Source organism: Cryptotermes secundus, unplaced genomic scaffold (assembly GCF_002891405.2).
Source record: "Cryptotermes secundus unplaced genomic scaffold, Csec_1.0 scaffold238, whole genome shotgun sequence".
Classification (NCBI taxonomy): domain Eukaryota; kingdom Metazoa; phylum Arthropoda; class Insecta; order Blattodea; family Kalotermitidae; genus Cryptotermes; species Cryptotermes secundus.
Genome location: NW_019728500.1, coordinates 1911264 through 1926082, shown reverse-complemented (window position 1 = coordinate 1926082; position 14819 = coordinate 1911264). Strand labels below are relative to the sequence as shown.

The 14819-nt window shown below is 39.3% G+C and overlaps 1 protein-coding gene across 2 annotated transcripts in view; it reads right to left on the bottom strand.

The window, feature by feature from the left end:
* LOC111865209 (protein FAM91A1) overlaps positions 1-14819 on the bottom strand; it is a 25560-nt gene that overhangs the window by 8422 nt on the left and 2319 nt on the right. The window contains exons 2-9 of one of the 2 annotated variants that reach the window (XM_023853063.2): positions 12541-12835; positions 10657-10838; positions 9802-9902; positions 8240-8399; positions 6592-6740; positions 2994-3201; positions 1419-1702; positions 674-837 (exon numbers count right to left, since the gene is read on the bottom strand). In XM_023853063.2, coding sequence (XP_023708831.1) covers positions 674-837; positions 1419-1702; positions 2994-3201; positions 6592-6740; positions 8240-8399; positions 9802-9902; positions 10657-10838; positions 12541-12835 — 1543 coding nt within the window. The remainder of the gene's footprint in view (positions 1-673; positions 838-1418; positions 1703-2993; positions 3202-6591; positions 6741-8239; positions 8400-9801; positions 9903-10656; positions 10839-12540; positions 12836-14819) is intronic. The other variant, XM_023853064.2, reaches the window with a different exon arrangement.

Here is a 14819-nt window from a genome sequence, read left to right as displayed (position 1 = left end):
GTTTTTCTTGACTACCGCACTTCCTAGTGCTATTGACCTCAGTTTCCTGTACTCACTGGCCGTTCCCCCTCTCCCTTAGTCACACACCATATATGGCCTTAATCGCTCTCCACTGCTCCCATTGGTCCGTTCTCCCTAACCAACCCCCCCTGCCTACTTCGTATATAAGCAGCACCTTCCACATCCTATTACCACAGCTACTGCTCTCCGCAGCTATTCAACTGCTCTGAAGATGGAGGCGCTACGTTCCTCCGAAACGTCGGCCAAAACGAAGAATACACGGAGCCTAAACCCAGAAGACAACTTTCTTCATCTTATAAGGAGTTTATGCTGACATAATTTTCCATACATCAATGCTTCTATTTTAATTGACTACATCAGACACTCTGAAATACATAATAGTTTCTTAACAATGAAACATGACACAATGAAGTAGCTAAAACCTAAAGGCTTTTACATTATGTATATGCAATTTCTGTTACAGGCTTAATAAAATATTTCTGAAAAACATTAAATTCAGTGCAATGAGATTTCACGGTACTATAATGCGACTGTTAGGTTGGTACTATAGTTAACGTTCCTCGACTCTATGATAAAATTACAGCTACAGATCAGTTATAATTCAATGTACTCAATTTACTAAGTTGCAAGCTGCTCTATATGGATGATATACCTTTAGAAAGTAATAATGATGGCGGGCCATAGCCAGTGAGGTGGTAGATGAATAGCTTGAACCAGACAGTGTTCACTTCAGGCACAGCTGGACCTAAGTGCGGGGGCATACAACTGCTAATTGGCCGGATCTCTTTGCTGAGGGGTGCCATTGATACCAACAACCTATAGTAACATTTAATTTATTTCTTGTTTACTTAATAACATTAGAAGCAGCTCACACTACACAGTGTCTAGTGAGAGGATACTCAATAATGAACTGTATAGGACATGAAAGAAATCACTTGTAGTACTTTTAAGTTACTATCACAGCATTGAGCTGGTCATGGTAGCTGAGCAGTCTAAGGCATGTACTGTCTTTGCTCACTCAGAAGCCAGGATTGTGGCTTCGAATCCCACACAAGGCATGGATGTTGGGTATGTGTATGCATTTTTGTTTGTGTTATCCTGTGTTTAGGTAGAGGCCTTGTGACGAGCTGATCACTTGCCCAAGGAGTCCTTCCGTCTGTAAAAATGATCATGAAACTGAGAAATCAGTCCTGTGCTCCAAAGTGAGAGTAAGAGAGAAAAAATCACAGCATTTGTCTGGAGATAAAAACCACAAGAACCCTTAGCTGGGATAATCATGTCCCAACAGGGATTCAAACCATGCACCTTCCAAACATGAGTCAGAAGCATTACTGCTTGGGCCAATTTGCTTGATAAATCCATAATAAGTAAATACTAACAGGATATTGTTCACTCACATATAATTCTTGTTGAGTAGACGTGTGCACGTTGCAGGATCAAGTGACTGAAGACTTTCACATCGAATCAGATCGAGTGCAAGGTTAAGCTCTTCCCCCATTGCACGATTGTGACGCAGGAACAAAATTGTGGAACGGAGAATAAGTGCATGGTCAAAGTAACGCTGTGCCTCTCCCTCACTGTCTGCCGTAGATATCTTCTCCAGCTCAGCTAAGAAACTGTCTAGAGATTCATCAGATAGCTTTCCCACCTCAAACATGGTTACAGCATGATTCTTCAATCCCTGAAGACACAAATCAGAATAACGTCTGTTCATAATGGGTACAAATCTCGTCTTTGGAAGCAGTATACAGCACTAACACTGAAGCAGTTTGGTGGATGGTTCTTAGCCATTGAGTAGCAATGACTGTCATATAGCAAGAGTTAACATATTCTGCTTCAGTCAGTCTTTGATACTTGTATCATCCAATTCTTCAGTGGCTTATCAACTACTTTGAAGAAAAGAAAGCATTTCAGATATAAGTTTCATTTTCAGGATATTTCAGTCTATGTTTTAAAAAAGTTCTAAGACCCAAGCATCAGGTTTTTCATAAATAATCTACTTTGTACATGATTAAAGTACTTTCCTGGACCACCTGGGAACTAAATAATTTCTATCGAAAACTCTACCTCAGAGTTTGAGTAGTGTGACTCAAATATAAGTAATAAGCGACCTCAAATTTTCAAACTTTTATATAATGTTAAGAACCTGAAATCTTTTCTCTTTTTTGTGTTTAAGTGTGTCCTGAATTTTTAAATTGCTCAAAATCCCTGAAAAAAATATATATATATTGTGACATGTTGCGCAACGGAGGACACCCACCTCCCCAGCGGTACGTGGCAGTAACGTAGTGCTAGCGTTACTATGGTAATAGGAAAGTCCCCGCCCCGCCACTCTCCCCACGGTGATGTAACGTACAACGCACGGTGATGCAACATGGTGACGCAGCACCACTTCCTACTGTGACGTGGTACGTAACAGGCACACACAGCCCCTATATAAGAGAGCTGCGCTGCCTGCGGAGTCAGTTGTAACGTAGCAGTCGCCAAGTTAAGTAGTAGTCGAGTCAGTGTGTTATCACCAGTTCTCAAGGCAGCAGCCTACGAGTGTGTTATCAACAGTTCTCAAGGCAGCAGCCTGCAAGTCGAGTTGAAATACAGCAGCCGTCGCGGAAAGAAATACCGGACGTGTGTGTAACTGAGAATTAATTGGGAATGTGATACAGTTGGACTTATATAGCTCCCATACTGTGAAAACGTGAAGACTTTGGTTGTAGGGTTTGTGAAGTGTGGAAACCCACAACTGTGTTACAATTAATTGTAGCCGTGATTTGTAGGTTGTTAAATAAACCAATTAACGATCTCTACGGCATATTCTGTAATGAAACACGTTACAATATATTATTTTATAAACAAATTACAGCAAATAATAAACAGGAAAAGTAATCAGAATACAAAAAGGAAAAAAAAATATTAAAAATTCTTTTTTAAAACATAAGAACAATAGACTAACAAAAGTAATAAATAATATTTACAGGAGACAAGTTTCCCATCATGAGAAATGCTGTAAGAGTTGAGTCAAACAGGAAAGCTATTCGCCTACTACGTGGTTGGCTGGATAAGAAGGCAGGCTCCACTTCTTCTGCACCACTTGAAGTTTCCTCAGGTGGTGTCAGTCCAGCATCAGCCAATGCCGAGTTCAGCTCCAGCAACAATGGTTCCTCTGTTGTAGACATCGCTCTACTGTCCACACAACAATTCATTAAATGAATTTTGGCGTTTATTGCCTTCTCAGTAAAACAAGAAATAATATTTAAACATCGAGGAAGAGCAGAAACTCCAGTTGATATTTCTCAGGAGGGTGGTATTAAGTTAAGGAAAATCTGAACAAATTCCCAGGTAGTGTATCCAAAGGTTCAACACTGTTAACAATAAATCCTATCAATGGACATGTTCCTGAGCCAGTTGAATCTGGTTCACATGATCTACTTCACTAAGAACCACTTTAATACTACCCTCTCACATCCTTTTTGATCTTTCAAGTAACTAATTCCCCCACACAATTCATTCCTTAAAAAAAATTAATTTAACAATGTGGTGGAAAAGGGGAAAATCTCTACCACTGCTGGGAACTGAATCCTGATCACTGTTCAATAATTTCAAATGCAGACTTCGCATATAAAATTGTTCCAATATATTTAAATTTGTTTTTAGGAGAAATCATTATGACGAATAAACATGACTTCCCAATTATAGTCCCATGTTACAAACTGCGAGTATAAAAATGTGCACAATAATGGAAAAGAAATACACTTCACGAAAATTAAGCTGGCTCCATTGAACACAAACATGAGAATAAAGAGCTGTGTGAGAGCTGTAGTGAATTCAGCAATATGAACACACTAAGTAACAACAGAGACCTTTGCTTCAGACAGTATCAACCACATACAGTAACATTTTTAATGTACAGGGCTACTATAAAAGATTCATTCGTTTTTAAAACGCTATATTTTCCAAAGCATTATACGTAAAAACATGACTGATATATAAAAAGAACCGTAAACTCACCAAGTTTTCTTCACCCTTTATAAATGTTCTATGTGTGCTCCTTGGTTCACACGACACATGTCCAGGTGGTAATTGAGCTCATTCCACACATTTTGTAGCATCATCCTGTCAATGGTCATCACTGCAGCATCGACGCGTTCCCTCGGCTCTACTAGTGGGGGTACATAAACACGATCCTTAATGTACCCCCAAAGGAAGAAGTCACAAGGCGTTAGATCAGGTGATCTGGGGGGGCAAAGTGAACAGAGCTACATCCTCCTCACCAATACGCCCAATCCAGCGACGCCGAAGTTCATTGTTTAGGTAGCGACGAACATTGATGTTCCAATGAGGGGGTGCCCCGTCTTTTTGGAAGACAAAATCCCCGGAATCAGCAGCCAGTTGTGGAAACAACCATAACTGCAACATATCTAGGTAAGATGTACCAGTCACAGTTTTCTCACAAAAGAAAAACGGCCCATACAGCTTTGTCTGTGACATTGCACAGAAAACATTCAGCTTTGGTGAATCTCTTTCAAGTGCTACAATTGCACGAGGATTTTCAGTGCCCCACAATCTCACATTGTGACGATTAACCTTCCCGGATAAATGGAATGTTGCTTCATCACTGAATATCAACTTGGCGGCAAAATCTTCATCCTCCAATGCTTCCTGCATTGTGATGCAAAATTCCAGGCACCAGCCATAATCATCTGGTCTTAATTGTTACAGGAGCTGCAGACGGTACGGTTTGAAATGTAACCATCATCGCAAAATCTTCCATATAGTTTGCTGCATTAGTCCAAGTTCGCGGCTTGCTCGGACCGTTGATTTTTGTGGACTATGCACAAAATTTTCCCTCACTCTCTCCACTGTTTCATCTGGCACATCTGATCGACCGGTGCTTTTCCGTTTACACAGACAATCAGTGTCCTTAAATTGCTGATACCACCGCAAAATGCTTTGTTTACATGGCGGTTCTTTTCCGTACTCTTTTGAATGCGCGTTGCACTGCTATAACGGACGAACATCTCGCATATTCCAACAAATAAAAACTCTTATCTTGCTTTGTCACCATTTTGTAAAGGCACTGAACTCATGCTGCCAACTGGTGCATACAATACAAACTTGGTGAGTTTACGGTTCTTTTTATATATCAATCATATTTGTATGTGTACTATTTTGGAAAATATAGCATTTTAAAAACGAATGAATCATTTATAGTAGCCCTGTATTTTCTATACTGGGCTAAAATGTAGCTACATTTCTTCTATAAGAAGGCAGATAGTTTGCTTGTGCCATAGCTCAAGCAGTTAGTTGCTGGCTTCCCACCACAGCGGCCCAGGTTCGATCCCGGGTCCGGGCAAGTGGGATTTGTGGTGGACAAAGTGGCGCTGGGGTGAGTTTTCTCAGAGTACTTCGGTTTCCCCTGCCAATCTTCATTCCACCAACTTCTCCATCATCATAATCACCCAGGGCAGGCTACAATAGGCCAATCAGTGGCCACTGTGCCAAGTGGACCCAGTAGGACTCCACTCCCCACTAAGCGATTTTTTTTTTTTAATTTTTTAGAGTTTGCTTCTTCACATGAAGCTTTCCACTTCCTTTCATAATACCCTCCTTTTTAGATTATCAGATCCCTACTTATTCATTAATGATTTCCCTTGTCTTGTTGTTTCATTACCATTTTAATTTAACGCATATAATTAGTCTAGAGCTGAGCGGCCTCCATAGTCTAGAGGTAACGTTTCCACCTCATGACTCGTAGTACGCGGGTTCAAATACCCAGTGGAGGTCGTCGAATTTTTAAGGACGGAAAAATTCAGGGAACAAGTCCTCTGGGAGGGACTTTAAGCCGTGGGTCCCATGTCGTAGCTTTACGGCACGTAAAAGAACCTCATATCTCCTAAGGTCACTGAGCCAAATTCAAGGACGTTTCCCGCCCAACAGTAGTCTCTAATGCCTCTGATACATGGGGGAAGCATTATAGATACCACCAAGCCAGTAGAGGCCGAACTCACTGGCTCGGTCGGGACTGATGGTAAGCACCAGTATCGGTAGGGTATAGAGACTGGTAGAATATCATAGAGGAAAGCACAATAGATCAAACTGGTCACAGTGCATGGGGAACCCACCCTCTCCAATAACTAACTAACTAACTAACTAGTCTAGAGTGGAGAAGTTCATGGAGGTAGGCCTGGGCCCACTGGGGCCGTAGTACCAAGGAAAAAACAAGAAAAAAAAAAGTCTAGAATGCCCTAAAGTTGTAAAGAATGCTCACTTATGTTGCAACACTGTCACATGTTTGGGGTTTGTGTGACTATAAATGAGATATGTGTACCACTGGTACACACGACTCAGAATTTTACACTTTCTTACTAAGTACCATACTTCTCACATGAACCCAGAAGCCAAACTACTAACGTGACGTAAGAAAACCCACTATATGAAGCCGATGATGAGATTAGAAGACTGGTTCCAAAATAATACCACGAACTGACCACCTACTTAATTTGTAGTGAGTACTGTACTTCAGTGGGACATACACTGCCTGCATGACACAGCTATATGTAGCAGTACACTTACTTCCTTGCTGGAGCCAATACATTCTTCCATGTGGGATTAAGGTCTGCATATTCAGAATCATGATTCTTTTTGCGAGCAAAACCAAGTCGGCAGTATAAGGACACTGCATTCTTTACAGCCTGAGCATCAATCTGAAGGACATTAGCCAACTGCAAACAAATATCAACAGGAAAAAGGTTAAAAACACACCTGATCAACAATACCTAACCTCAACAGTATTAGGTAAAGAGCCAATTGATATTTCAATATGAAAAAGGTTAAAAACATTCTTAATAAACAATACCTAACCAAAATAAGTTGAAAAATTTGGGAAGGACAGTTACATTTATACTACTTGTAATATTAGGCATTAATTTTGCCTTTTTTCATTTCAGTATTTGACATAACATTTTCTCAGAATTGTCTTCTGCTCTCAGTGAAATGTGTATTCAAGAGATAACAGGTTCAGATCTCAACCCACAGGCCACAAACTTGACAGGGTTTCTTGATTTTTCTCAGTCCCTTCAAGATAATTCATGGATATTATCTTAAAATAGGCCATTACTGCCCCTTGACACCCTTTCCAATTCATCATTTAGAGTCATTCTAACATCTGACACAGCATGATCTCTGCATTTTGTAAAACAAAACTAAATCAATTCTAAGTATATGATGATGATAGGTGGACATAATCGCATTGTGATATACTCTTTGGTCTGTAAAACAGCTGTTTTCCTTAAATCTTTCTTGGATGCCTTGATAATGTTCCCAATAGAAAGCTGTAGGACTTGGCATTTATGGGACTGGGCACTAGACAACAATGAGGGAAGTTCCTTTGCTTCATTTGGCTTTGCAATCTCTGTATATGAAAGCTTCCCCAACAAAAAACTGTAATAGTAGTTCTGGAATTGACTGCCAATCAGCAGTGAAAGAGGTATATATGCCTTTTTTTTCCCTTAATGCTAGTGGGGTGGGACTAAGTCCCTTGTACTGTGGCCACTTCTGGCCTATTGTACCAGCCCCAGATGATAGGTGAGGGTGATTGTGGAGCAATTGGTGGAATGAAGATTGGCAGGGCAAACCGAAGTACTTGGGGAAAACCTGCCCCAGTGCCACTTTGTCCACCACAAATCCCACTTGACCAGACTTGGGATCAAACCTGGGCTGCCACGGTGTGAAGCCAGCGGCTAACGGCTTGAGCTATGGCGCGGTACATATGCCTTACTGGACAGTGTAGGCTTGACTTTTATAAAAAACAAATTTTGGTGATGGGTTATGTGCATATTTAGTGAGATTATGATTTAAATTTTTAGTGTATGTAAGAGTGGATCAGTGGAGGAATTAGCTGTGAAAACTGTAGTTAGAGGTGGAAACTGTAGATTGCAACAGCATATTGTTATTCTGTAAAGTTTGGTATTTTACGAGTATAAGGTCTGTCTGATTTAATTCATTTAATGAAACCCTCTCAACTGCAGAGGATATATAATATCACATAAGAACACTGATATTGCATATTTTGAGGTATGACACCTGAGTAGACTGAGAAAATGCATAAAAAATCTCAGACATAAAAGCTGGTCTTTAATAATCAACTCTGGGACCTTCATTGCTGTGAGTGTTGAGCATGCAGTTATAACATGACAGAATTATAGATTTCAACAAAACTCACCTCTCCCACAGAAGTGTGTTCATCAATGGACACAAAAATCTTGTACAGCAATGTCTCAAAGTAGTCACCTAACACCCGATTCATAACAAAACCTTCTAACGGTGGCAGTACTATATAGTTATCTTCCTCTATTGGTACATCCAAGTAGATCAGACCTTTCCTGTAATAAAATCGACAGCCTTAACTGACAGAAATAGAGCTGCCCATAAAATAAACAAGATGACACTCACAAAATGTGTCACCGTTATTTCACCATTTCACTGTAGTCAGCCACGACAAGCCTCATATCACGAGGCTTGCCCCAGCTAAAGCAAAAGGGATAATCCTTCTATCACGCAAAGTGTTATTTTAATATATCACTTTGCAACAAATATCTTAAGTTGTTATCTTTCACCCAATTCTACCATTAGGAAGCACCTTCAGGAATGCCAGGTATCTACTCACCCTTGCTAACCTATACCCTAATGTATGGATACAAAACTAGTGGGAAATTAATGTGCAACAAAAACAATTTTGAGGCTAATTATTGGAGAACATGATTCAACTTGCTTAAAATAGTTACAATAGACAGGTCCCAATATAAATCTGCCTGAGGGAGATTAATGGAGATTACTCAGTTCATGTTCAACCAAATGACCATTTTTCACAACACTATGACCAAGGACACATTACCTTTATTTTTTGCATTCTCTTGCAAACATTGTTTTTAAGGTATTTCAGTGGCTGTCAACAAAGCAAATAATAAATACGACTGCAATACAACNGTTTTCTATTGTGTTACGTGTGCGGAATGCTACTTTTATCTGTGTGTCTTTAAAAAGTTTTGTAATTTTTCTTACTTCTTTTGTACTATATGTAAATATGGCCCACTTTGTTTTTGGTTGTTGTTCGTCGTCATTTGTGTTTGATTTTTGTTCTCGTTTTGTCTGATTCGATCTTTTGATTATGTTAGTGTCGTATCCGTTGTTATGTAGTATGTTTTTAATAGTGTTCTTCTCTATTTGTTTTCCTTTTTCTGTTATTGGGTATGTGTGGAGTCTATTCATTAAGTAATTAATACCTGACAATTTGTGCTCGAATGGATGGCACGAGCTGTTAGGTATTATGATGTCTGTTTGTGTGGGTTTTCTATATATTTCGTTTATCAGTTGTTGTGTTGATGGCTACTGAAAACCCTTAAAAAAGGATACTACATCAAATGCATCAGAACATATCTCTCCTCTCTCCCTCTCCCCCCTCTCTCCCTCCCCCCCTCTCTCTATTTGTATCTACAGTTACTGAAGAACCATTTGAGGAACAAAGATTTCAGCAGCAAACTGTGTCATTCTACAGGAAATGCATCCAGCTCTTGGTGATTCAATGGATGCGTGTCTCAATGGTTATAGTGACTACATGACTGGACCACACAGATCTCTGGGAATCACCCTTAAACAGGTTTCTGCTGAACCTCCCTTATACATATACTGTCTTCGATTTGTATAGCCTGTCATACAAATAGATACAAATAGACACCCAGTTATTACTGCTGTAAAACACACACACACATGCACAAAAATACTCACTTGTATAAACTGTGAACTAAGTTGTAATCCAAATCACCAGCTTTCTGACATCCATGATCAATAATTCTGTCAATTAATTCTTTTTCCGACTGAGAAATCAACTGAAAAGTAAAAGTAAAGAAAAAACTTTATTCCTGTTTGCAAAACCAGGTCAAGGACAGGATGAACATGAACTAGTTACATTCACCCAGTGCCTAGGCAAAGAACATCCAAAGCTGTATGACCTTCATGGTATGCTCCTTATCCAAAGGGACATTTCTACACCAAATTCCACTTCTGAGATTTCATCAGGGTAGGATTCATTCCTTATTATTTTGCATATTAATTCATATATTTTGATCCCATAGATTTAAGCACTAAACTACACAAGGTCTCAATTACAGAGAATTTAAGAATGGAATCAAAGAAACTGAACACTATGTAATAGTAAATCATAATGGAGAAACATTACATAAAATTTCATTATATAGGGCATGAAGGGATAGTTGCTCATAATGATTATTTCATTGAGGGCCTTGATAAAATCTCAATCAGAAAAGACTACCATGTATAAGACCTAAAATGGATATCCCATGAATACAAGTCAAATATGCTACTTTTGAACTACGTCACTTGATTTTGAACTAGGATGGTAATATACAAAAATATGCAAACCAAAGTAAGATAATTTTGTTACAAAGCTACAAATGGAAGGATTAAAATGCTGAATGCTCACAATTATCTAAATAAGGAGAAACAATAAATATATATGAGAAATAGATGGCAAAATACATGAACAAAAAACAAATGATTCTCATAATGTTATAATAAAAATATTCATTGAAATTTGATATAATCATAATATACTATAAACACCTTGATATCTTCCTCAATCACACACCCCACTTCAACATTCCACCAAGGTTCTATGTTAATTTCTGCTGGCTTTGGTGGAAGGAGGTCTTTCACATTCTTCCGTCGGAATAGCTTGCGACCAGAGCGGCAATGATTCATCAAGTCTATGTATTCATTGCGACCAATACCCAATAGCCTCAGACCTGAGAACCACAAAATTGAAACTTTATTTAAGTGTTAACATGATTTCATATTTTATATCATTAACTGGCTGTCTTTGTGTTAATAAACAGCAGCATTAAAGGGAAACAACTGGTAACATATCATTTTATGTCAATGTTAATGAACTGGCTCAAATTGAACCATTTTCAATATCAAGAATTTCAAACTAGCTCATTCACTTCTTGACCGCCTCTGTGGTCTAGTGGTCAGAGTTCCTGGCTACAGATCCATAGGTCCCAGCTTCGATCCCTGGCACTACCAGATTTTCAGAGAAGTAGTGGGTCTGGAACGGGGTCAACTCAGCCTTGTGAGGATAACTGAGGAACTATTTCAAGGAAATAGTGGCTCTGGTCTAGAAAACCGAGATTAACAGCCATGAGGATCTGTTACGCTGACCACGTGACACCCTCTATCCACTAAAGTTGGCACTAACTTCACCGACAAGAGGCGGTTGCTCAGTCAATTTAGTTCACTTGCAGACTACAGGCCACAGAGTTTTTTTGCTTCATCCACTTCTTGGAGTGCAAATTTTCATAACCTCAAAATTCCCATAAATTTCTGTATCTAGAGTTTTAGTTTAGTACTCTGTTGACTGAGGGCAGGTCAAGTACNTCTGGTGGTCAGAGTTCCTGGCTACAGATCCATAGGTCCCAGCTTCGATTCCTGGCACTACCAGATTTTCAGAGAAGTAGTGGGTCTGGAACGGGGTCAACTCAGCCTTGTGAGGATAACTGAGGAACTATTTCAAGGAAATAGTGGCTCTGGTCTAGAAAACCGAGATTAACAGCCATGAGGATCTGTTACACTGACCACGTGACACCCTCTATCCGCTAAAGTTGGCACTAACTTCACCGACAAGAGGCGGTTGCTCAGTCGATTTTGTTCGCTTGCAGACTACAGGCCACGGAGTTTTTTTGCTTCATCCACTTCTTAGAGTGCAAATTTTCACAACCTCAAAATTCCCACAAATATCTGTATCCAGAGTTTTAGTTTAGAACTCTGTTGACTGAGGGCAGGTCAAGTATAAGAGAAACTGTATCAAGCATATCAGCAGCCATGTGGGAGCAGTCTGCACAAGTACTGCACTCCAGAGGGGAAGTCAACTGACCAAGGCCAGAAGAAGAGAGTTCTTTGGTAGATATCAAGAAGACTTCTGGGAGAGAGTGCGGTTGAAGAGATCATCAGGCATACCTAGTCAAGTTTCTACATGTGATTAAGTACCTCTCCAAGCTGAATAAGTGAAAACTGAGAGAACAAAGACATATGTTGGCCATTCAAGACAAATACTGTAAAGGCGTGTTGGACAATTCTACCAAATGGTATGGAAACAATGCTTTGTTAGTGAAGAGGTACCAACAAGCAGACAGAGAGCTGTAGAGACAATGGGAAATTACTCACTCTGTCCATTTTGTTTTGGCAAATTAGGTCACTTTGTATTTGGATGGGAGATACAAAAAAATATTTTGAAGTGTTAAAAGTCCATAAGAATAGTCTTAAAAATTGCGAAAAATGTTAGTATTCAACAAAGAAAGCTATGAAGCAGTCAAATGGCTCAGACAAGGAATATCTTAAGCAGCTAAGCAACAATTAACGCTTCAAGGAAGACGCTGTAGCACAGAAATTAAGTCAGATGAGAGACATGAGATACAAGCAAACTTAATCTACATGACATATACAACTTACAATCTGCTGCAGTGAAGTTTGGCAGTGAGTCATAGCTTTTCTCCTGCTCCATTATATTTTCCATCATTGAAATGTAATACTGAAACGGTGTCACACGCAGCCCTTTCACTGCTACATCGGATAAGTGGTAAGGATACAGCATGAGATTCTCTCTGCTGTAAACCAGTAGATCTTCATAGTATCGCTGCTCATCTTTACGTACAAATCTCACAAGATTACCACGGTACCGCAGCTGATTCTTTATGCTAAAGTTCACAATATATTTTTCATATTCCTTTTGTGAGTTACCCAGACTCTGAAATACATCAAAAAACAATTTTATGTGTCATATTCCTGAACTTGAAAACTGTCTGACATGCACTGTCATATAAATTCTCTCCAAACTTTATGCAGAATTAAAATGGTGTTGATGTTTACTATGACTCAACAGCCGAAGGCCGCGCCATAGCTCAAGTGGTTAGTCGCTGGCTTCGCACTGCGGCGGCCCAGGTTTGATCCCGGGTCTGGTCAAGTGGGATTTGTGGTGGACAAAGTGGCGCTGGGACGGGTTTTCTCCGAGTACTTCGGTTTCCCCTGCCAATCTTCATTCCACCAAATTCTCCATCATCATAATCACCCGGGAAAGTACAATAGCCTAATTAGTGGCCTCCGTGCCAAGTGGACCCAGTTGGACTCCACCCCCCACTAAGCGAAATGACTCAACACCCACATAAAATAAAGTGAACCCATGCTAACATAGTACAAGATTTGAGTGAGTATGAATATTACTGTCTTCTGGTATGTGACACCATATAATGTGGTCTACCTTAAAAATGGAAGCGGCAGGTTCCATCAAATGTTGGTATCTTTCTAATAGACAATATTAAATCAAACAGGCTGGTCTAGAAGTAATGCTAAACACTTGTATTTGGGAGGTACTCAATTTGAATCTTGGATGGGACAATGGCTATCCTGACTAAGAATTTTAGTGGTTTTCCTGAGTCCCTCCAAACAAACGCTGGGAAACTACCTTGATTAGGCCACAATCGCTTCTTTCTAAATCCTTTCCAATTTATCATTCAACTTATTATCATATCATTCAATGCCATACAGTTCAGACACTAATAAAAAGTAAAAGTATCCCTGTAACAGGCGGTGGAGGCCCATAGGGTTGTGAGATGTTAAGGTTCCCACATTTTCTAGACAATTGGCTCATAGAAGGCAGTAAGTTTGTGAGCTTTACATGCCTGCCACCCTTTAGCCCCAGTAACATTCCAAGAATATTCCTGGTACTCATTTCTGTTAGAAGCTGAGTTGACCCCAGGGCCATAGTGCGGCTGGAAGGATTAGGTAAATTGAAAACAAAATCAAATGACCTAATTGGGATTCAATCCAGCAACCTTCCAGCTTATAGCATTGTGCCTCAACCAACTACGCTACCACGTGCCCCCTCCAGACACTAATAGTGTCACAAATTATCCCAAAACGAAAATAAATGGCATCAAATCCCAGGTGAGAGCAAGCTTCTTAACCTTGTCTTAAGCTATCCTAAGAAAAAATACACATCTCTTGCAGAAATACAAATGTCTGCACACATACAAGAACATGAAAGAATATAATTAATTCCCTCTTTGTTACTATAACTCCATACATCTATCAACAAATAACTACACCTAACATGTTGGAAGTGAAGAAGGAAAAAATAACAGGGAATGCAATAATAAATCTAAACCTAACAGAAAAATGTTAAAGAGACCACTCAACATTAAAAAGCTTCTTCATATTTTATTATTTGCGGCAAGCAAATGTAATCTGACAACAAAAATGATAATGATTTTATTATATTATCTGGGCAATAAATACACGTCTACTTTTAAATCTATCAAATGGCATTATGTCTCAACTGCTGAGATTAGAAAGATAATCAACTCTTTGAAGGCCAAGTCTTCACATGGTTATGATGAAATTAGCACTAGAAATTTAAAAACAAGTATGCCATATATAACTTCGCCACTAACTTACATTTGTAATCAATCCCTTGCCCAGGGAACGTTTCCAGACAGAATGAAATTTGCTGTNNAGAATGAAATTTGCTGTGGTTAAGCCAATTTTCAAAAGCGGTAATAAATATGAACCAGCCAACTATAGGCCTATTTCATTATTGTCAACCTTTTCTAAGGTTTTTGAAAGGGTTATATATAATAAATTGTATGAGCATATAGACAGTAATCATATACTGGACAATAATCAATATGGTTTTAGACCTAATTCATCTACAGAAAAAGCATCTTTCAAATTAA